Genomic DNA, 25,052 nt, shown 5'->3' with positions numbered 1-25,052 from the left:
TTCTTCAACAGCATCAAAAATTAGTCATTTAGGTTATATTTTTCTGAAGAAACTAGTCAAAAAATGTTGAAATTCAATGTGCAGTGCTTTATTCCTACTTCACTGCTCTCACGAAGCAAGAATCAAGGAAGTGACCTCAAAAGCAATTTAAAATCACATTTCTTATCCTGTCCATTTTGACCAATGAAATAAAAATACCACATAGCTCTTATAGACATAGATATGTAGCCCATGCAAATTATTCCAATGCTAGAATCCAACGAGAAAGAAGACATACAGACTTTCCTGACAAAGGCCAAGAGGAAAAATGAAGGAGAAAGGCAGCCGCCATGGAGACATGTTGCATTCTCAGACTCAGAACAATTAAATTTGTAATAAACATGATGGAAAAAGACAAAGCAGGAACCCTGCTGTTTTGCTCCCTTTTGTCTTTGCTCTTACAATTCACTAGAGTAGCAAACATGCTGTTCTTATGAGACAATACTAAGAAAAAGGATTTCAGAGAAGGCAGAGAAATACATCTGACGAAATGTAAAGAAAGGGAACAGAGATAGAAAATGGCAAGTACTTACTGAAATTGTTTTAAGTGCTGAAGGAAACCGGACTCTGGATGATAAAGATGCAATAGAATATATAGATGTCAAATTATAATGTATGCCTGAAAATTATATAATTATATTAACCAATGCTACCCCAATAAACTTAATTAAAAAAAAAGTGAAACTTTAAGGAGTGGTGTTAAAATAATAGATGCAAGAAAAATTACTGTGGTTATATGTCAACAGATGTAAATGGTAAAATCTTTGATAATACATATGATGAAATTTTATCTCAAAGGCAAGTTTCAGATGATATCTCCCGAGATTTAATTTTTTTCCTACTTATATAGTACTGAGACAAATTTCATATTTTGTTTTAAAAAACTGAATTCTAATTTCATCTCTATGAAGAAAGTACTTCTAACTGATGAGGCAATGGGGCCAGGCAAGAGGCTGCTCAAGACCTCGAAGTGAGTCAGTACGAGGTAGACACAGTAGCCTTCATTCCAACGCATGGCCAATGGTCCAGGCACTAGCGAGGCCCTGAAATCAGCTCTATCCTTTCATACAAAACATGAGACTTACATGTTACTTCTCATGGAGAAAAAGATGAAAGAAAAGCCACGGAAAATAAAAGGAAATGACCATATGGAAATGCACATTGTAAGAGTGGAAAGAGGAATAGCGAGAGCTGGAGAGATGGCAGAGTGCTGGGGAAGAGAACGAGTCCTGCGTCTGAGGCAGGATGGTCAGCCCAGGGATGTTCTCCCTCCCCTCCGGGTTTCTGCTCCAGAATGTTACCTTAGGCCCTTACTCAGCTCTCTCCCTGTTTTGATTCCAAGCATTAGGCTCCCACATGGGAAATTAGCCAAAGCCAGGAGACAGCATAAATGGCTTTGGGCCATGCTCTCCCCTCCAGGCGGCAAGCGAAGCAAGTCACTACCAGGAGGCAGGATGGATAGCCGTGGGACATCCCAGTCCCCACCCCAGGGTAAAGCTCCAGAGTCTTTCTTTTGTTCTTTGTTCAGCTTTGGCTAATCATAGTATCATTACAATATCACTTGCATTGCAAGTAAGACTCTGGGCACCACCCCACTACAAGAAAACAGAAGCCTGTAATTCACTCGATAAACTCCACACTTCTCTACTTACTGTGTACTTTCACTTTAATAAAGCTTGGGTTCACCCCCCCCCCCCAATACTGTACTGGGTGCTGGCAGGTGGAAAACCCACGATTCCTGCCCACGATCTTTTTTTGTTTTGTTTTGTTTTCTCCTATTGTGAAATACAATGAACTCCAAGGAATTCTAAGGTAAAAAAGAACCTGGCCATCGCCCCTTCTAGTTTCTTCCTCTTAGACACAATGGATACCCAGAGATTTCAAGTACTTGCTCAAGGTCACAGAGGTAAATATAGTGGGGCAGCAGCCCCTTCCTCCCAACTCCTAGTTATAAACTTGCCTTGGAACAACCTTAAATCAAAAAGGCTGTTGAAAACACAAGCTTCAAAACATTCTGTTTCTTGGTGTATCAGCACTAACAACCTTAGCTTTCAAAACTTCATAAACTCCATTGGTCCTAAGGTACCTTCTCTCCCACAGCTCTCAAACATGCAAGCTGTACTCATGTCCTTGCTGCAAATTCCACTAAAAACCAGTGTGACTCCAGATCTCACAATCTCCTCCTCTTCTGCAGTACCATACACTTAAATGTCTACGTCACATGCTGACTACAAAGTATACTCTGATTTATGTGTGAATTTTATCTCCTTTACTGATTACAAACTCTTTGAAGGCAGAGAAAGGTTATTTTTCTCAAGTCCTCAAAGCCTCCTCTCAAATCTCCAATGTCTAACCCAGTGCTGAGCAGAGAAGACAGTAACACAGTTTTCGGCCTGTAGATATTCCCCACCTAACATTAACACATACCTTAAGCCCTCATTAGCTGAGGCAAGACCGTCGTCTTAGCTATTTTTGTAATGCTCGTATATCTAATACAGTACCTGATGTACAGTCACTAAATAAATGAAGTATTAAAAAAAAAGAGAAGGTAAAGAGGGGAGGGCTCACACAGCTTCCTTTGTGCTGTTTTAAAGTAGATGATTTATAAGGTAATAACTTTTCTAGAAATCTGGTAGGCAATTTATAAGTCAATTTGCTAAGCATTTTGGGCCTTACCAAACCCAAGCTGTACGGAATTTAGAATAAAGAACATCTGCCTTTGAGTCAGTTTGAAGGGGATTATCACCAAAAGTACTATGGGAAAGATTTTGTTTCATCATTTCATGTATGGAACAGTTTTAGAGGCCTAAAATTAAACACTTTAGTGAGCTTTAACAACATAGTAACTTTGATATGATTTGTTTTATTGAGCACTTAATATGTGTTAAATACAGACATCTAAGAAATGACTATGAAATCTATCTATTCTGGAAAAGTGTATAGTCATCATCTAAGGCCATGACAGAGAGTTTGGATTGCATCTTGTTGGCAAAGTGAGCCAGTTAAGGTTAAGTGACATGATGCGAACTGTGAAGGATGGATTGGAGAGAACTAATATTAGAGGAAGAGAGATTGCAAACGGTTATAGGAATAGTCGACCAGAGCTTTTCGAAATGGGGTATGTGTCCTAGGTAAGATGATCCCTTGGGAATAATTTTAAAACTAACATTGAGATAAAATTCACATACCATACAGTTCGACCATTTAAAGTATGTGAATCAATTTTTTTTTTTTTTAAGTATAATCACAAGGCTGTGGAACTATCACTTCAATTTAATTTTATGCATTTTAGTTCCTCTAAAAGAGGCTCTTTGGAATAGAATCACACAATGTTTATTTATGGCTGGCTTCTTTCACTTCACTTAGCATAATGTTTTCAAGGTTCACTCACATTGTAGAGGATGTATCAATACTTCAGGCTTTTTTATGGCTGAATAATATGCCATTACATGGATATATCACGTTTTATTCATCCCTTTATCTGCTGATGGCAATTCCCATCTTTGGCTACCATGAATTATGCTTTGCACATTTGTGTAAAAGTTTTTGTGTGGTTGTATGTTTTCATTCTCTCGATATCTAAGTGGGAGTGGAATTCCTGGGTCACACATTAACTTTTATGATGCTTAATCATTTGATGAACCACCAAAGTATTTTCCAAAGTAGCTGTGCCATTTTACATTCCCACCAGCAACATATGAGAGCTCTGATTACTCCATGTCCTCACCAATGCATTATTTTCCTTTGTAAATAAAAATTTAAAAAAGTATAGCCATCCTAATGAGTGTGAAGTGGCATCTCATGGTTTTGTTTTGGGTTTCCCTAATAACTAATGATGCTTGGCATTTTTTTCATGTTGTTTTGACAGTAGGACACGTAGTATATTGAAAAAATATACATATATTGAAGGACGTCCAATGTTTAGTATTGATAAGGTGAATGATCAAAAAAGTTAAGACCAGAGGTCTAGGTAAAAATGACAAAAGTCTGAATTAAGAGATGTGAGTAGGATATGAAAGATATTTAAGAAGTAGAAGTGACAGGTTTGTGATGAAATGTATGAAACTGAGGGTGTGAGAAGGGTGTGGTTTTGGCCAGTCAAGGACACAACTGCAAGACTGACCGCCTCCTCTGAAATCCCACCAAACATCTGCCTGTTGGAGGTCATCAAAAGGACATGACCCCCTTAAGCTGGACCCGGGCAACTGGAGGCTTCTCACCTCCTCCGCTGCCCTTGGAATGTATGTTCCACTGGCCTAACCCAAGCTAGAAGCTGCCCCAAGGACACAGCCTTGAGAGAGTAAGGTTCTGTTGAGACCACCTGGGCATTACATGTGACTGAACCCAGTTAAGGTCTCTATATAAACCATTAAGATCCTGGTGGGGATCTCTAGTCACCTTGCAGAGCCTGAGACAAGCCTCATAAGTTCATTTTCTTGCTTATTAAACCTGCCGCCGCCCAATCTGGAGTGGCTGCCTCTTTCTTCAGTCCGTGTACAGGGGCCACTTTGTGAACCAACGCTGTCCCACTCATCTGGTCCTGAGCACTACAGCTCTGTGGTCAAAGCACAGGATAAAATGAGGGGTGAGAAGCAAGCACAGGCCTTTCCTTTGTCTCAGATCAGTGTTCATCACTAGTCCTGGCCCTCAATAGTTAGCAGGTAGTAATCACCTGCTGATTTGAACTTTTATAGAATGGCTGGAATTCAAAGAAGAAAACATGACTAAGTATCAAGAAATGGTAACTTCATGAGGTGCAGGTCCCCAGAGAAGTAGCGACAGGGAGGCAGGGATTGCTACAGTGCAGTGTCTCTAACAATGACCTGCGCTGCCTGTGGGCTGGACACCTTGTGGGTCTTAGACACACAAACACTCCCAGGACTCTGGTGATCTACTCAATCTTGGCAGGCTGAGAAATGGGAATTTTAAATGAGCCCCTAGGAAATTCCTGTGTACAATAGTTTGAAAATGACTACTCCGATGAAAGAGAGGTCCTGAACAGATCTTAGAGAGGGCCAACCATGAGATCTTAAGTTTGGAGTGCTATATCGGAAGGAGAAACGGAACTTAAATTTTCACATTAGGCTTCCACCCCCAACAGAAGAAGAAAAATGTGCTCTGGCAACACTGCCATGAAAAACAAGCAAAGAAGGTGACCCCCTCCTACGCAGCAGAGTTGTTTGAAAAAACGATGCTGCATTGACAATAATCAATTTTAATAATGAAGGCGAATGTTTTGGATAGAAGACAAGAATAAATTACAGAAAAGCTTGCAAACGACAAGGTGATGAAAAGTGTCTTTAAAAGCAACAGTCTTTTAATTGAATGTTTAGAGTTTTCCTAACACTGTTTAATTTTTTCCAGCAGGGCACTCATAATGTTATACATGTATTTTGTAAATTGAAATTATCCAAGCGCTTCTGGCATTTAGAGGAGTCATAGCCAGGCTGTGGGGTGTATGAAGAAAAGGAAAAATGGCTAAAGTGGGGGTTCTCAAGAGCATGTGGGTGGACTTTGACCTCACAGGATGTCTGAGGACATTGTTGGTTGAGTAGAGGCTGAGGATATTACTAAACATCCTACAATTTACAGGACAGCCCTTCACAACAAAGAACTATCCAAGCCAAGATGTCAGTGGTGCTGAGGTTGAGAATTCCTGGGCTCAGAGGTTGAGGACCAGACTTCAAGGTACTGGAGAGCCGTGGGCTCACTCAGACACATTCCAGGATTCACTATGACTCCAGCAAAGACATCCAACAAGAGTGTTTATTTGAAGTGAAGGGTACCCTCCAAGCTAACTCTCCTCTCCCTTTTTCTAATCTGTTCTCCACCACATACTTGGTTTTATATATTTGTTTCTAAACTGTCCTTTTACTCTCAAAGGTAAAACATCTTTTTCTTTTTAGTAAATAAACATGATGACCTGGGCAAACAAAACAAAACAGAGCTACTGATAGGAAGAATCTTAAACATTCTAGAATGTTTTTAGTGAAAAATGAGTGATCTCATTTTTAAGATGTAAAACGGAGGCCGACAAAGGTTTATTTGTAGGGAAGGAATTTGTCTTATTCCTTTTTAGAGAAATTAAATACCTAATAAGGCTTGGTCTTTTTATCTTATGTGACACAAGAGGTCACTTCTTTTTGGTTATTGTGTTCTGATTTAAAATCCTGAATCAATCATTTTGGTCATATTTCATATGCATTATTTTTCTTTTTGCATTTCTGTGGTCTTATATTCAAAATGAGGAAATACATCAAAAAGTTTATGCATTCTATTTTTAGTTCCAGTTCAAGACATTTGTTTAAATAAGAGATTCATGATAAAATACACAAATAGATGAACACATTCATTTTCATGTACATGTGGCTTACTAATATATAGCTTACACATAAATAGGGCAGTAGAGTACATTTTTCAAAGTAGAAAGTAAATAGAAATACAGATTCTATAGTGAGGAAAGAACAAGGAAAAACTCTTCTGTTGCTCTATGCTTATTAACATTCCTCCTTATCTTCGGCTTACCTTTTTCCCTTTATCTTTTACTGGAGTGATTGTGAGAAAGACCAATTCATTGAAAAATAACAATTGGGAAATCCCTAGTGAAATTAATAGAACAAACCCCAACTTCTGAAGGTTTTTATTGCCTCTAGCTGTTTGATTATTTTTTCTCTCCTTGCCTTATGTAATGTGGTTTCTGTTTATGCTAAGTACCCAAAATGAAAGTGGGGAACTGCATTTGCTTTAAGAGTTCATATTTTAGTTGGGTAGATGGAGAAATCTGCCCACATACTTTCTGGTCATCAACAGAGCTAAAGCCTTCCGTTTTTTTTTTTAGAATATTTGTTGTCTTTAAAAATTAAACTCTGTGATGCCCTGTAAGGTGAGCTGGCTTGGTCCTTTTTTATTCTTAACTGTTTCCTCAGTAGTCTATGAACTCCATAATAATAGTAACTGCTTACATTGTAAGAACCTGATTCATGTTAATGATTATGAATTTACCAAAACAAAAGACTCTCTCTTGCGACCATGTCTCCTCTATTGTTCCTACTAGGTCTGTTTTTTTTTTTTTTTTTTTAAATAAACTTATGGCAAGACTAATACAGACTCCTTCTTCTACTTCCTTACTGCCTTCCATTTCTTCCTCAAAGAAGACCAACGTGGCTTCTCTTTCTATCACTCTTGAAACTGCTGTCACCAAGGGACCCAATGACTTTTCTGCTACTTCACAGGAGACAGTTACTGTACTAATTTTACCTAACTTTTCTCCCCTTTTCTTGGTACAATATTCTCCCTGTTTTTTCTTAACTAACTTAAAAAAAAATTGTTGTCAAGTGTGTTTTGATCTGCATCTGAGCACAGGGCATACTGTATCATTTGGAGGAAGAATGAGGAAAAGGCCCCAGAGAAGGACCCAGGGAAGAACCAACAGGGGAAACCAGGAGACAGTGAGGTCCCAAAGGTCAGTTCAGACACTGCAGTCCCGAGCTGCCCAGGCCTATACGACAACCCTTTTTCCTCCATTTCAATAAGCCACTCGGACTATTCATTCTACACCCTCAAAATCTCTCAAATACTTCCACTTCTATCCATCTCTTCTACAATTAACTTAGTTATTTTTCCTCTGTATTATTGAAAGTGCCTTTAAAATTAGCCTTTCTGCTTCTAGTGGTTTCCTCCTCTAATACTTTCTTCCTATGGTAACAAGAATAATTTTTAAAGCACAAATTGATCACATTACTTTTCCTGCTTAAACTATTGTCCTAAGGATGTTGGGGAACCAGTGAAGCACCTAAAATCCTACGCATGACAAATAAGACCTTTCACCTCTGCTAACCTCCAGAGACACATTTCCCTCCTTTCCTCAACATATTGTGCTCAGATCACATTTGATAACTTCTGTGTGGTTCCTGCATCCCAGTGTTCTCTCCTCTGGGCCTTTTTGATCTTCTGCTGGACCGTCTTCTCTTCCCACGCCACACCTAACTGCTCCTCATCTTTTCAGCTTCTAATAGATGAGATATCATACTTCCTCTTTCACCTCCAAGGCCAGGTGAGATGTTCCTTTCTTGTACCCCCACAGCACTCTGGACTTATCTTTCCTGTACTTCTAATCGAGCTGTGTTACAATTAATTGTTCATTTGTATTTGTCAGCCCAATCCCAGAGAACATCTGAGTTTCATTTGCCTTTCTAGCTCCAAAGCCTAAAATAGTCTCTGAAGTACAAGAGGCACATAACACACATTTATTAAATAAATGTATCAACATTCATGATATCAGTTGTGTGAAGGAGCCAGTTAATATCAAGACCTGGTTGATCAGAGCCAGATGCAACTATTTCTATTACTGCACCAATAAGAAATTCCCAAAGAAATCAAAGTAGTTTTCAAAATACCTAAATAGTCAATGGCAATGGGGTGTGGCAGACAGGTTTAAAATTGGCAAACCTGGCTTGTATGCAATGTACGAAGAACAGAGTTTTAAGTAGGAGAGGGACATGATAAAATATGGTCTTTAAAGAGATCAATCTGACAAAGAGGAGACACGCTTATGTGAACACATTTGGAGTTCTAGTGCACTTTGTCTTGATTAGTTAGGCAAACCACATGGTCTACTTTCCTCTTCCTGGGCGGCAGGGCAGGCTCTGCTGCCTTGTCTGTGAATAGTGGATCTCTGGGAATATTTTTATATGCTCAGCATCAAATACAGCCTGGGCTATGGGAAAAGCTCAATTAAAAAAAAAATGAATAAAAAATTTATTTGCAAGCCAGAATGTCTAACATTAGCCAGTCATTAAAAAATATATGCTGTTAGAGCAAACAACAACCAAAAAAAAACAAAAAACAAAAAACAAAAAAAAACAGGACTGTATGACTATTTGAGTAGTAAAGTAATATAAATTTTAGAAACTAATTTAAAGTATATGCCCTACCAAACTTGACTCAATTGTGTCAGCTTCTTATATAAAGTATAAAACCGAGCATGCCGCATTTTGCCCCAATTTATGCAACATGCCTTTCCAGGGCAAGGTCTCATTCTTGCCCCCAAAATATAGAGCATCGTTCAAATACAAGTACTAAGATTATTTTACAAAGTGCTTTTTTCCGAGGTCAAAGCTCTATCAAAATGACTAACCTGAGATAATTTTGTGGTAGTGGCAGGCAGAAGTGGGCGACTAAACTTCTTCTGAGACCCAATGGCTGCTGGAAATGGTGGTGCAGAAAATACAGCTGCAACACAGTTAATTTTGTTTATCCATCCTTGCATTTCCTCTGGACTCCTGGGAGAAAAAAATGTACTTAATGTCAGCATATTGCTATATCTAAGTGCATCAACGCATTGCCCTCTCTCATTACTGATATTTAAGATGGCACATAAAATCATTTATTCTTCTTGCAACAATTAATCCCTGACAAAACTTAATTGGAGATTAACATTTTCAACACCAATCACATGGTAATGAAGGGACCTGTGACCCATGACTATCATAGTGTAAAGCTGTAATTACTCCTCAAGGATAGAGAAGGAGAAAGAAGCAAAACCACCTGACGATAAATATTTACTAAAGTCCTGCTTTCTGTTTGATACTAGGCTAGATAAAAAAAAAAAAATTAAAAATTAAGTCATCTTTTCCAATCACATGACTTGATTTTAAAATCCAATGGAGGGATAAACTGATAGATGTCATGAAATGTAAAAGGGTATACCCACTTCGGAAAGCAGTTTAGACAGCTTCTTAAAAAGTTAACTATAAATTTATCATAAACCCAGCAATTCTACTCCTAGGTATATACTCAAGAGAAATAAAAGCGTAAAGGCACAAAAACATTTGTATATAGATGTTCGCAGCGGTACTCTTTATGAGTCGAAAAGGGAAAACAATCCAAATGTCCATCTAGTCAATGAACGAATAAAATGTGGGATATATCTTTAGTGTTGAATACTACTCAGCAATAAGGTGTGACATGTTGACACAAACTACAACACAGATGAGCTCCGATAACTTTATGCGAAGTGAAAGAAGCCAAACACAAAAGACACCACATACTGTATGACTCCATTTATATGAAAAGTCCAGACAGTGCAATGCTAGAGAGACAGGAATGAGATTAAGAGTATCTGGGGTTGGGGGTAAAAATGGGGGTGACACAGCAATGGGCACGAGGGATCTCTTTGGGATAATGGAAATGTTCTAAAACTGAATTGTGGCAATGGTTGCACAATTCTGTAAATTTGCTAAAAATCATTATAAACTTGTTCGAAAATCACAAAAAATCATATACTCAAAGCAGGTGGAATTAAATGGTATGTAAAGTTGACCTCCACAGGCTGTTAAAAAATCCACCTAAAAGGATGTGGAAATCATTTGATGTAATTATTATACTTTTAACTTAGATGTCACATATTCGCAGAGTCCCGCACTGACAGCAGTTAATAATATTTGTGAATTCACAAATGGGTGGTAGAAACAGTTGTGAACCAGGATAGATTATCCACCATGTATATAATCAATAAACAGAAGACGGACAAAATGTCAGCTTATCTAAAATGATGTCCTTTACTAATTACTCTGAGAAACCACACTAACCTGAGACCACATGAATATTACCTTCTCATCCCACCCCACTAGGCCTCAGTAATGTGATTTCCCTGGCCCTGTTATTTCAATTGACAGACTTCTACATCAATTCCACCTGAAGTAATTAGATCTCCTTAGTTATCATATCTGGTTTTTTAGATTAAAAAAAAAATTGAGGAACGGAATAATTTGAAGGACTTTTATGACTAATAGCTGTAATTATACATCTGGCTATATGGTTCCCTCTTTGTGGTGTTAAAACTGTCTTACTCCCACACTTAAAAAATCCTGTGTAACTTGGATTTCCTTACAACTTCCTCCTCACCTGATGTCAGAAATTTTATACCTTTGTAAGTTTAACATCCACAAATCACCAGAGTGCCTGCTCTTGCTATTATTATTATTTTTGATCTTACACAGCTTTGACGAATGAGCATGCAGATACCTGTGTTCACTATCTTGAAGTCAAATTTTAACTCCAGTGCCAAATGCAGTCGATTGGCAGTGTTGAGAAAAATTCTGGAGTTAAGCTTAGGCTGTGAAAGGCATGCCACGAATAGTTAACGCTGTCTGTCACCAACGCTGATGCTGTGTGCATGTGCTCCGATTAAAATTCCTGTTCTAGAGGCTCAGTTCTGAAAATCCAGAACTCTGTCCACATGGAATGTTCCACTTCTAACCTGAAGGCTGTCATGAACCCCTTATTAAACTGAAAATCTATCCTATTTCCTTGCCCACAATATAATTTTATCTTTTCCTTCTAGTTTAATCATGGACTATTATTGCTTAGAGGAGAGAGGAGAGAGAATGAATGGAAATCTACACTTATTATTGAACAGTTTTTCTATGTGCCAGGCACTATGTGAGGTACTTTCTATAACTGATCTAGTTTAATTCTCATAAGAACCCTATGAGATAACCATTATTATCTACACTAGTGACAAGCTGAGGTTCAAAGAGGTTAAATTACATACTAGGACAAAGAGCTAGGAAATGGTAATTTGAATCCAGGTCTATTTTACCCATTGTCTGATGGAATGTGTATACTAAAACCCTCATATTTTATTCATGAGAATACTAAGTAAAGAGATGGTAGGTGGCTGACTAAAAGTCACAAGGCTGCTGTGTGGAGAACAAAAAACTTGAACCCAGGATTTCTATCTCTCATTCTAGTTTTCTCAGGCAGCTGTTTCTCTCCTGTAACCAATGAATGACTGATTTCAATTTAAAAAATTTTCCCTGCAGATCCTGATTCTCTTTCTGGGTTTAAAAGTGATGCTACTCAAACTAAAAAAACAAGAACAAACCAACCAAGAAAACATACTGGGCTTGAAAGAGCAGGACCCTCCAGTCAGCAGTTTTAAGTTTAAGCACGTTCGGTTTCTTTTCGTAGTCTGTGGCCTTGGATGCTAGCGCGTGGTGCACGCTCACGGCGTTTTTCAAATCCTCTTCAGAGAGGGCCTTTTCTGGCTTATATTCATCCTATGGATGGATACAAATGAAACAAAGACAAGATCACGTTCAGATTTCATCTTTTAAAAAAATCTAAAAATACAAGGAAAAATAGTACAAAACTCATGGAGGTGCATGAAAAAATAGTAAAATGAATGGGGAATAAAAACTTTTTGCTGCTTCATAAATGTTGCAAAACATCCTATTGTTTGAAAAGTATGTTCAGAATGAGAATATACACATTTACCTAAGGGGTACTTTTTAAAAAAGCTGATATATATAGCAATTAAGGTAAATTACTAAGGAAGGCCAGAAACAAAATATCTATCACATGCATTTTGCAGTGATTTGAAATGAAGTGAGGTACACAGGGTGATGTGATTTCAGGAACAAATGGACAAATGCAAAAGCTTTCAGATACCCAATAACAGAATTATTCTGAGGGTGAAACCCATGCCATGGTTTTCTTTGCTCTAAGGACACTACGTTTTCCTACTGCTTTCTTCTAATGTTAATATTAAAGAAAAATGAACAGTACAATGAAATGATTTCTCCAGCTGTTCTCTGAAAGAAGAGAATCAGCTTAATAATCAGGAGAAAGCTTAGCTTTATTACCATATATTTGAAAAATGGATAAAATTACATAAAAAGGATTGTGTCATGTATAGACGCAGTTTTATCTTGGGCATGACTTATACAGAATTCATAGAATTTATAAAAGTTATTTTTGTATGGATTTTCTCCAAATATAACTTAAAAAACCCAACAAGTAGAATAAGAATTCTAAACAAATTTGATTCTATTGTTATTGATATTATTAAATCTAGTAGTTTTCCTTGTAGTTGTTGTCGTCATTATAACTAGTAGTTTCCCTGGGCCTCAAGAATAAAAAAGGCCTCAAAACCAATGTAAATAAAATAGACGTTACAAACTGTTATAGGAAATGTTTTCTAGTGTTGAAGGGCCCCTTTTTCGCCTTCCCATGTTTTATAAGCATGATGCTAAACTTGCACTTCTTCTGTTAAGAGCACGCATGTGTGAGCATGCACGCGCGTGCGCGCGCACACACACACACACACCCCTTATCCTCTAATTAGTAAAACCCTAAAGGAAGACATTGTCTATTATCACAGCCTAGATTTATAAATTTTCAAAAAAATTACAATTACATTCTCCCATACCTCCTCCTCTCTTCCTCCACATCTCCTCCATAAATCAAGCAAGAATTCAAATGTATTACTGCTATCAATTCAAACTGAGTCAGAAATAAAGAGAAGCTGTTGATCCTTAATAATCACTGTCAGTGACAGTGCTGAGAGCCAAAGGTAGAGAAATTTTAAGATGCACAGTAACTACCAATAGCAATATAAAGATTATAAATTTATCTATAAATTTATACTAGCAAATGATGAAATTGCTACTTTAAGATAACAAGTCTATTTTATTAAGCCTCAGAGATACAGAACTGCTACTGACAATAACTTTTTCTAGAGAGGTATGATGAATGAAGAATAAAAGAAATATTAAAATAAAATATAATATGTTTACATGTATCTGTTTTTCTACAATTACCAGTAATGCATAAAACTATAATCTAGTTTTGTTTTGGGGGTCTTGTCTTTTCTAATGAGATTTTAATTAGTGATTTAGCATCCCAAGACTCACAAATCTCTTTCCAGGGAAACTGATATTACGGTAGGAGTATCAACTAGAGGTAGCCTGACTGCGAATCCACTCCAGCCTTATGATTATGCTATCACAGAACCCTGCATAGCTGGCCACCCACTCAACCACTCAGTTCCACATAGGACTCTGAGGTAGATGAGTGGAGACAAATGACCATGGCCAAAATTATCTTTAGAGAATATGCTACTTCCATTTCCATACATACTGACCTCTGACACAACCGATATCTGAGTTTGCATAGAGATCAGTCTCGAAATTTGTATGTACCATTTTTAATGTTCTGGTTCCACAATTTGGGCCTTTATCTTAATTCTTTCTCACTAGTTTCTTTTGGTTAATTTTCCTGTTGCCTGAATTTAAGATGATTACTTAGTTCTTTTGTTTTTCATACTTCTTCTTTAGGAAAAAATTTAAGGCTATATATATATATTTTTCTCCATGTATAGGTTATACATAGATTGAGATTAAAGAGTGTGTTTTTATTATTCTCTAGTTTGTATTTTATTTTTTGATCTATTCTATGATCTTAGTCATTTTAAAGAATGTGTTTCTCAAAGTTAAAGTCCCTAAATTTTTAGTTATTTATCAATATATGTTTCTAATTTTATTGGCTTGTGACCAAAGAATGTAGTCTAAAAAGTCTACTTTACTTCCTCAAAATTTATTAAAGGTAATTTGTTAAGGTTTTCCAATTACATATTTGATTTTTGTTAATGTTCCATAAGCATACAAAAAAAGTTTTCTCTGAGAGATGAGTGTATTTATATTCAAGTTTATTGACTCAATTCCTCTGTTACATTATTTTTTCTATGACTTCATCATCTTGAGACAAGTATATTAATCTTTTTTTCCTATTATATCATATTTTAAGTTCCCCTAGAATTTCTAATACTTTTTTTTTACATTTTAGTCGCTATGTTATTTGGTGTATTAGGTTTATGACTGTTATCTACCTTATAACTATGTGAGATTTATTATTTTAAAATGTCCCTCTCTTTATCCAATTTAGTGTTTAGTTACATAAGCTGGAAACTTAAAAGGTTCTCCCACCAAAATGCTCTGTTTTTCTACTGCTTATCCACATCAACAAGACTTTAAAACTGTTTCGGTTACCTCCCTCTCCTTCCCATTAATACTAAATTTTGCTGAAATAGTTTAATGTTTTATTCTGCAATCTTATTAAAATTACCTTGTATATTTTCTGTCACCAGAAACCTTATTTTGTACTTACATTACACATTCCCTGAGTCTCTCTTTATTCTTTTAGATTTAATTGTGTCCATGGTTCTATATTTTCTCTATCTTGAGGTCTCTTCTCATCCCTTTATTTTCTCTCCTTTCAAGTATTTTTTTCAGGCAGGTGATATACTCTAGTTCTTATTTTCAAATATCTTTAATTTTTGTTGGCATGTATAGAACTGGGTATTGAACTCTTGGTTGCATTCTTTCTCCACTCACTGGTCTGTAGATGCTATTCTACTGTTTTGCATTCCATTTTTACAAAAGGCAAAAGCCAATTTATAGTTCCTATTTCCTTTCTTATATTTTCTGTTAGGAATCTCATAGGTTTTTTTTTTTTTTTTTTTTTTTTAATCTTAGAATTCAGGAATTTTTGCTAGGCTATGATTTAAAATTCTTATCCATCCAGTCTGGAACTAAAAAATTTCCCCCCCCTAATACTCCCTCATATAATCATTCACATGGGCTGCTAACTGCTGTGAGAGATAATCAACACAGTTGTGCAGATGTGTGCCCCCACAGATTTATGGTCTCCAGCTATGGCTGCACGCAGTGCCAACTGACAACCCTTTCACATGTCCATGATAATCCTCTATTCCATTCTGCCAAACATCCACCATTCTCTTCGATACTCCTAACTCACCACAGTTGTGGTTAAGAGCACAGAAGCCCGGAGATAGAATGATCTAGGTTCAAATGACTAGTTCTGTTATATTTGATGTTTCTACGACCTTAGGTTAATTAAACTTATTAATCTTTACTTTCTTTGATTAAGAAAGAGCAATAATACCATCCTCATAAAGTCACAGGATGAAATTAAATGAGATATTGTTTTATACTCTTAATGTTTCACAGCATATAGTAATTACTCAAATGGTATGTGGTATAATTTCTAATGATAATTTCTTAGTAGCATACAGCTTGACCTTGTATTTTGTAAGGTCAAGCTTGTAAATATCAAACTTTCTATTACAAATGCTATAAACATCTGTTTTATGACCACCTCTGTCTTTTTTTCTTACTAAAACAGAGAAATCCTGCTCAAAGCTAACCTTGTGTTTGCAGATCAACCTCCATTAACCTTTCCTCAGATCTTATTCCCTTGGTTATATTTCTTCTGTATTTTTGATCATTCTCTACCTACTGGCTTCTTCTCTATAGCCTATAAATATGCTCAAGGTCTCTATTCTCTTTATAAGAAATAATTCCTCCTAAATATTCTTCTCCTCTGTCACCTCTCTCCTTTCCTTTATATATGATGAGTTAACAGATCACATGAACTGTTTTTACATATTAATTTCCAGTTTACCCTTTACTCCATTGAGACCTGGTGTCCATGTCTATACTTCATTGAAACTGCTCTGGCAAAGGCCAGCAGCGATCTTCCTAATTTCAAAATTCAATAGATTTTTTTTTTTCCAGTTCTCCTTATAGTACCCAAAGAAGTCAATAATATTCTTGAAATTCTTCCTCAGCCTCTTGTTAAAACATTCTCCTGGTTTTTCTTCTACCTCTCTGACTATTACTTTGCTATCTCCTCTACAGCCTATCCTTCAGATGTTAGTTCTACCATTAGCCTTCACCCTTTCTCATTCCATAAGTATCCCTTGGGGTGATGACAACTACTCTTATCAGTTCAACTTTCACAGATATCATGATGTCTAACAAGTTGCTCCAGGTGAACAAGAAATATGGGACCAATCCATAACTATTAATACTGGATGACACTTGAAGCACACTCTCTCTGCTGATATTTCTGTTTAAAATCAAGCTTAATGGATGACATTCTCAGACTGCTCCAAAATGCAATATTTATTACAGCCCTAAGTAAGAGCCAACAGTAACTTGGCTTGGGAGAACTGTGTCATTGCTTTTGATTCTAAGGCAGTTTTCAAAACTCCAAGATATACACTGCCAGTTTACCTTATGTTAGAAGGAAAATACTGCACAGGATAGAAATGAAAAATAAGATCTATTTAATTAGGATAAAACAAAAGTCTAGGAATTTTACATTTACCAAGCTTGCACTTTTCTAGTTTACACTAATATTTTACCACTAAAAAAATGCAAAATACAAACAAAATTATGTTTGGAATTCTGAATTCCCACTAGAAAATGAAACTCCAGTCCATAAAAAATGAGCAAAACCCAAGGTAGACTGGAAATATTATGGCTGACAATTACATAAAAAGAAAGGAATTACCCTACAGAGTTCATTGTGACATCTTTATTTTTCACCACTTAAAGTAGAAGATAAGGTTTAAGTGATGAAATTGGGAAGGAAAAAGTAAGGGATAAATTGTTATAATCAAACCATTTTAAACCTAAGACTCTTTTTTGTGCAAACTAGATATAAAAAAGAGAGCAAGATAAATTCAATCAAGACATTTTCTATGAGAAAAGAAAATGCTCCATGATATCTAATTACTATCCATTTTCTCAAGCAAAAAATAAAAATTAAAAAAAAAAGGGCAAAAAGGATTCCTAAAAACGTGATACTATCCTCTGTGTTCACTTGCAATCTACATCTTTTTTATCTGGTATGATTCATTAGAACACTCTGCTACCCTAGTAAGCACCAAGAATATGATTTCACAATGCCATTTATTTCAAATACATTTAAAGCATGAAATGAAATGCCTTCCCCTCATAAAAAGCTTGTTAATTAAACCTCTTGTGAATCTGAATCATAACAAACTAACACAAAAATCATCTACATTATGTACAAATAATTGGCATCAGGCTGAAAATCTGTATTCTCAGGTGAATATAAAGAACAATTTATAAAGTGACCAAATTGCCACTGAAATTCATCAACATCAATTAAAAACATGCTCATTCCAGTGTCAAAGTAGTATTTACTTCATATCTTATTAAATAGGTAAAATTGCTATCTATACCTAATTAAAACAATTTAAAACAAAGTTGAAATGATCTTGATTTTCGCTGAGAAAATACAGACAGAAGGAACTAAGAACACATTCTTAAAACTATGAGTATATTAATAAACATGTCAGTAATTAAAGTAAACTGGATCCTAGACTGTCTATTAACTTTTTAAAAAAAGTTATTTAAAGTATTTTTTTGTAATTTGATACATATCTTTTAAAAAATATCTAAGTATTTCTGGTTAGATATTTTTTCTAAAAATGATTCAGCTTCATTTTCCTTTTACTAAGGAGTGCAGAAAATGCTGAATTTCTACAAATTTGGAAGCGAGGAATAATAGCAAACAAAACGAAGGCATATTTTAACCCATCACTTAACTAATCAGATATTTGAAAATAGCTTTTTATAGAATTTTAAACCTGAAAGGAGCCTAAAGGATCATTTCATCTAATTTTTTCATGTTAGATAAGCAATTTCAGAGTCAGAAACATATGTCCCATATTACTGTACTAAGGAAAATTAAAAGAGAATAAGCAAGTCAAAGGATTCAAAATGTTTAGTTTGTTCAAGTAACACGTGTATGGTGCCTTTCTTCCATGTTACAATGCTGTGGAGTTATCAGTAGGGGGGCTTTTGTCAGCACTGAAACATACTGCATCTCTTTATTTCACATGGCGAGGGAACATGTAGTAGAACCTGAAAAATCTGAAATGCTTTCTCAATAAGGCCTCAGACTTCAGCGAGGCACAGGAAATTTTGTAGGATAAATCTGGTAAGTGAACCAAAAAGGTAGGATCTATCTTTTTAAATAACCACACAGCTGAACTGAAAGGGAGAGCAAATAACACTATTGGCAGCCCTTCAAAAAGATTATAGGATTCCTTGACTCGGTATCTTAAGAAACTTAAGTCTTCGTTTTAAAGCAGAAATAAAACCCTCGCACCCTTCCATAGTTCTTCTCTGTGTTTCTAATACAGTGATCAGAGTCTTTATTGGTGGGAGGCTATTTTCTGCTCTCCTCTTAGTTCCAGGCTTCACTAACATTCTGTTAAAGGCTGGACTTGTCGCTGTCTGTGACCACGTTGATGTGTGTCCATCGGCCACACTACCACCACTCAGTGGAGAGCCCTGTGAGACCAAGTTAGTGTCGAATTCATACGTTTCCCACACCAACTTTCACGTGATTGGTGTGATTATAAAATTTATTGAAGGGAAGGAAGGGAGGGAGGGAGAAAAAGAGGGAGATGGGAAAAGTACTGCCTAGGGACCTCAATGGCAAACAGGGACAGAAGTTGAGCTCTAGATCGATCTTTCACTTGAATAACTTGGAAGTCACAAAGCACGACCTCATCTCTTCATGTGGGGACCAGAATGCTTACTAGGAATAAACCCGTTTGTTTGCTAGGCACTTGAATTGGAATTCTGCTTTTAAAAAGAAACCTTCTGAGCATAGCTTATATATTTTAAACCTTGGAGACAAGGTGTGTCTTCAAATGCAATGTCTTTTTATGAATTTATAGTTTTCTAAAATTATGATTATGTCTAAATATCCCCTATGTAATGGTAACACTTCTTTGCTGGACTGGGTCATTCATCTAAATCATGACTAATGAAAAGGTATATGTGACCCTTACTTTCCTAAGAGAACATGGCTTCAAAACCTGATTAACTTTTTCTTTCATGCATTTTTCATTGTTGTAGAGAATGAGAGAAGGTCCATATGGCCTTTTCAAAGTGTGCAAGGGCATAGAACCGGCAGTTTCACAAAAGGAAATAAAAATACCCTGAGCATACAGGAAGGCTTTTTGCTCTTGGGACCAGGCCAGTGATCAGTCAGCTCCTGGCACTAGAGTATTTGGCACATCAGCCCCAGACTGGACGCCATCATCACAGTCTGGATGGCCTGAATCCTCCTTCTGCTGGCCCTGGCTCACTCATGATGTTGCCTATACTTCAAACACTGCAAAAAACCAAACCGAAACAAAACAACAAAACAAAACCCTCCCTTTCCAATCAGACTTTTAGAAAAATGTATAAACAGTTAACTTGAACAAGTCTCTCTTTCAAGTAGTCCAAGAAACAAAAAGAAGATTTTGCATTAAGGACAGAGAGTTCCCAGAATACTGTGACAGCAAAGTTAATTTTTAGATAATGGACTTTTCACCTTCTAAAGACATGGTAAAGGCAACATATTCAGGTTAGAGTAGTTGTTTTCTGGATCCTAGAGATAAAAGCATTAGAAGCTTTGTGAATGCCTTGTCTGGAGAATAATATAATAATCAAGTGATTCACTGCCACGCACTAACCAGCCACCTACACCCGTTACTCTTAACCACTCCATCAATCACCTGACAATTTATTTTAAGGTAACAAAGCTCAGTTTTGTCACAAACAGACCTGTAACAAGTATACCATCATAAAGCTTACAAGAAAGTATTTTCAAGAAAAAGGAAGAGACTAGCAGGGACACAAAGCCCATTAGGAAACCGACAGAGAACTTTTAAGTTATGTGACAACAAGGCTTATCTAAGCATTTGGCTAGCACACGACTCACTCTCAGTTAACAAATGGATATGAAGTTAATATTCGATGTCAACAACGATGGATCATCAGGACCAACAGGAATTTAATCATTTTACCATTATTCATAGCAATTTTGAAAATTTTAAGCACATATGAATTAAAATGATAATATTAGAGTCCTCTGCCATGAACACTTTATATTCTAATAATAATAATTATCAAGAGGGTAAACACTTTTGGGCATGAGTCTGGGCTCAGGGGACAGCAAGTACTGAGCCGGTAAATAATAATCCCGGTAAATAAGGATAAAAAGTGCATTCTTACTTAGCTGCAAGACAGAAAAAAATAAAAACAACAATATTGTACCATAAATGCCCTATTATGCTCTACCTAAAAGAGTTCTAGAAAATGGAATCAGTTATTCACCTAACTACTCCATTCATCCTATGTTTTTTTCTAATACTCACCTACATACACACTTGGTTTATATCATGTCACTAGCCATTCTTTGCATTAAGATTGGTCTTCTTCTCATCTGCACTGCAAACCCCAGCTTCTTTAGGGGGTTGACACCATGTTATTTCTCACATAGCTCCCCATATGACATTTTGTAAGTGGTTCTGACATTATTACTGCAATATTCTGTGGAATTACTGTTTGCTTGAAAGTCAGAAAAACTGCCCTTTATAAGTGGTTCTGACATTATTACTGCAATATTCTGTGGAATTACTGTTTGCTTGAAAGTCAGAGGCAAATGTGACCAAATAACATCAAGCAAGGGGGGCCAGAAAGGGAAATGAGGTGGTCATGAGGAAGACAGTGTGTAACCTGAAGAAGCAAAACAAGAACTTCGATAATGTCAGGAACTGTCCAAGGAAAAGGAAGAAAGAAAAGGACTTATTTCACTTTAGAGGAAAATCAATAACAGGAAAGAAAAGAGATTCCAGAGAAATGAGATAGACCCCGGGGATCTGTTATTTGCAAAAGTCACAAGGAGGGGTGTTAGCAGTAAAGGTGGAGTGGAGGGAAGATCCAAGTGGAAACTACAAGTCAGGTCTCTCGAAAGCAGCTGTCTACATACTCTCTTCCTGCGTCCTTAACTCTCATTCCAATCAGCTTGCATGCCACGCATTCTACTTCAATCGCTTTATCGATAATTTTTCTTGCTGATTTCAAGTGCCACTTACCGATTCCAACTTAACTTTTTCACAGGATGCAAAAGTCTCTCGACACCTGTGTGCCTGTCTCTCCCTCTCTCTGTTCCCTTTCTGGCTTTGGTCACTGTTCTGGCTCTTTCACTGTCTATTCCTCTTTGGGAACATATGGAGTATCTCTTCCACTGGTTCTATCCTCTAATCTTTCCTCACTCTACAAACTCTCAGTGATATCATCTTCTCCCATGGCTGAAATTCCAATTTATTTTTTGATGACTCTCCAGGTCTTTATTTCGAGCCCCAATCCTCAGCTCCAAATCTGAGTATTCATAACTGCCTGTTGGACAGATCCATTTATTATTCCACAGACATCCTGAATACTGCGAACTGAACTCTCCGGTTAGACTATGTTCTCCTTTCCCACTTCTACAAAGTTTAAGCTAATCTGGTCTCTAAGTCTCTGACTGAATTTGCCTCCAATCTATTTTCAATCCTATAGCCAGGCTGATCTTTCTAAAATATAAGTCTGATTATGTTACACTCCATTAAAAACCCATTGCTCCAAGATAAAACTCAACTTCTAAACATGGCTTTATATGCTCTGCAAAATCTGCCTGGGACCCCTTTCATATGCCACTGACCCTGCAGCTCCCAGAATGTGCTGCGGTCTCACACATCCAGGCATCCACACAGATTTCTCCCTGTCTGAATCTTCTATATGATTAACTTCTACTTGTCTTTTCAGTGTAGGTTTAGGTATCATTTTCTTCATGAATTCTTCCACAATCTGCCCTTCTCTTCCTGAGGTTCAGTTACGTGTCCTTCCAAATGTGCTTCCATGGGATACTGTCTTCTCTGTAGCACGCATCGCATTGCACTGAAATGTTTATTTGTTGATCTCTTCAGATGGAGCATAAGCACTTTTAGGAACCATATCTTGCTCACAATCAAATCTCCAGTGTATATAGTTTGAAAAACTAGCAGAGTCCTAATCTCCTAGATGCATTCATTATTAATTTGCTTCCTATTAGGGCCCTCTGTATCAGAAGACTAATTTTTAGTTGAAGTCCACTTTTACATGTCAATCTGAGAGTCATAAAAAGGTTGGAATGGTGGCAGCACTTAAATGTGCCAGTGAGACCCTTAAGAACAGGTGGTAAATCCCACAATCTTTGCATCCCCGCACCTGGCATAGACCCAATTGTAGCATACTAAGTCTTTGACCCACTGAATTAAGCTAGTATTGGGCTAGGGGAAAAGTGGACCCTTTCTCAATACCACTCACCCAAATAACAGAATTGGCTAAAGGGGGGAAGGAAAGAAAAGGAAAGAATAGGGCGACTGCTCCTTTTTTCTTGGATTCCAGGAATGTTAATATTAGCATTCTAAAAGCACAGAGAGAGCAATGTGCGACTCCTGGGGCACACGCCTTATCTAGCGGGGCCTGTGAGCGGGCTGCCTAGCATGGAGTATAATACTGTCTAAATCCCTTGAGTATCTGGGGTCAGTGGGAGCAGCACACAACTCACACTCAAAGAGCTTGAAATTCCTTCGGGGGAAGAAAACTGCTTTTGTGAAGTGGGCATTTACGATACTATGAAAATATCTCTTTCATTTTCATGACGCACTAGTTATCTGAAACAATTTTTCATCATGTTTCTATCACTTGCTCCCTCCCATTCATACTATAATCCAAATATAAAAAGCTGTTTGCCATTCTTTGAACATGGCATTCTCTCAAATCTCTTATTTCTCCCCTCTCTGGCTAAGTGCTTTTTATCACCTTGCCTACCTAGCAAATTCCTACTCAGTTCAAGATGTATTCATTTCTTGGGAAGGCATTCTCTGACCTTTGCAAGCACGATTAGGGGGCCTTACTCAGAAAAACTTTTCCATCCATCTATTAATTTATCCCACTGTTCAGTGAATGTTCAAATGTACCTGTTTCTCCTCTTGTTTTGAGATTCCTCTGTAGGCAGAGACTGTGTCTTATCATCTTTTGAAACCCTGAATTTAGCATAGGAGTTGACATATGATGAACTCTAAATGGTTATGTGAGGATAAAAACCCCAAACTGTCCAAACCCCAAGTCATCTTGCAATATATCATATATTGCATCATATGACTTACTTTTTGGGTAGCATCTGCTCTTATGCGCTGGCACGTTAGGACTCCGGCCAAGTTAAGAACTAGCCAGCAATGGGACATTAGAAGCCCTTTGTAGGACACGCCCTGTACAAGTGCTGAGACACTCATACACTCTATAACTCAGAGGTAATTCAAAGAGGAAGAGGTCTAAATACCTACCACTGCTGTTTCTGGTGAGCAGCTCAACATCTCAAAGGCCTGTTCAACAGCAGACGGGCCCCAGGTGAGCTTTACAAATCTCTGGTGTTTTCAGATGCAAACATCTTCCCATTTGTCTTGCCTATCTGCTCTTTCGCTTTTTAAATTTTATAAATCAGGAAGAAACCAATTTAAAAAATTAGTAGATATATCCATATAAGAACCTGGCCTGCTATTATTAAGCTTCCACTGACGAATGAGCTAGTCTCTAGGATTTGTGTAAAGTTTCTGGGAACGATTATTGGTTGATTATTATAATGAGATTTCAAGCACTTGTCATTTTTTTTCAATATCTCCTTTTTTAATTTAAAAGATATTAACAACTACAACAATAGAGATTGGATACAAATCATGGCTGCTCCTTTTCAGGCTTCCACTCATCCTAAATCGATATTTTACAGTACTGTTTGCATTCTTACTGATTCAAATGAAATCACGACCCGTTAGGTAGGCCACAACTCTCCTTTGCACTCTCCTACACAAATGTATCATTTTCTTTGTGTCCTATTTTTTACTTTATAAGAAAAATTTCACCCGACTTTCCCTAAATGCATATTTGCCACACTCCAGAGGTACCATAAATATGGAGACACAATCTAACTTTGGGGCTCTAATCCAAACTGATGCTGAAACTTCAAAGTTTACAAAGTCATTCTCTTGTCCACATATAGGACTTTCTCGTCTATATCTGGATGAGTCCAACCTAATCCAATTCACTTATCTGAGAGGACAATGAGATGGGGAAAGCTGTAACTTGGAAACAGCATCTCTCTTTGCATCACTTCTATCATATGTTGAATGTAAGAGCATTTCCCTCTATCCCCAGGCTCACCCTGAGATGGAGTGGGTGGAAATCCTGTGGTTAGGTATTCAATAAAATGGTTTTTGCCAAAGACAGCTATGCCCCTTATGGAGACTTTAGAGAAAACGAAAAAGTATGAGAGAATAGGATTTATACTGAATAAACAGCTGTGATATGTGAAATCGAATTTCAAAGGGTTGTTTCCTGCAGAGATGAAGCTAGCTGAAAGGACCAATGTGGGCCCAGCATGTACACACATGCTGCTTTGGTATAGGCCAAAGCAGCTGACTTATAAATCAGAAGGTGTGTTGATTCCATAGGGAAATAAGAAAATATAAGGTA

General features: G+C 37.0%; 1 protein-coding gene across 8 annotated transcripts in view; it reads right to left on the bottom strand.

Moving 5' to 3' along the window:
- PSD3 (pleckstrin and Sec7 domain containing 3) overlaps positions 1 to 25,052 on the bottom strand; it is a 487,816-nt gene that overhangs the window by 28,648 nt on the left and 434,116 nt on the right. For all 8 annotated transcript variants that reach the window (XM_036228767.1, XM_036228768.1, XM_036228769.1 and 5 more), the window contains 2 exons: positions 11,944 to 12,101; positions 9,176 to 9,320 (listed from right to left, as the gene is read on the bottom strand). In XM_036228767.1, coding sequence (XP_036084660.1) covers positions 9,176 to 9,320; positions 11,944 to 12,101 — 303 coding nt within the window. The remainder of the gene's footprint in view (positions 1 to 9,175; positions 9,321 to 11,943; positions 12,102 to 25,052) is intronic.

The sequence above is a fragment of the Rousettus aegyptiacus genome, unplaced genomic scaffold (genome assembly GCF_014176215.1).
Source record: "Rousettus aegyptiacus isolate mRouAeg1 unplaced genomic scaffold, mRouAeg1.p scaffold_m13_p_11, whole genome shotgun sequence".
Lineage (NCBI taxonomy): Eukaryota > Metazoa > Chordata > Mammalia > Chiroptera > Pteropodidae > Rousettus > Rousettus aegyptiacus.
This window is presented reverse-complemented; position numbering and strand designations above follow the sequence as displayed.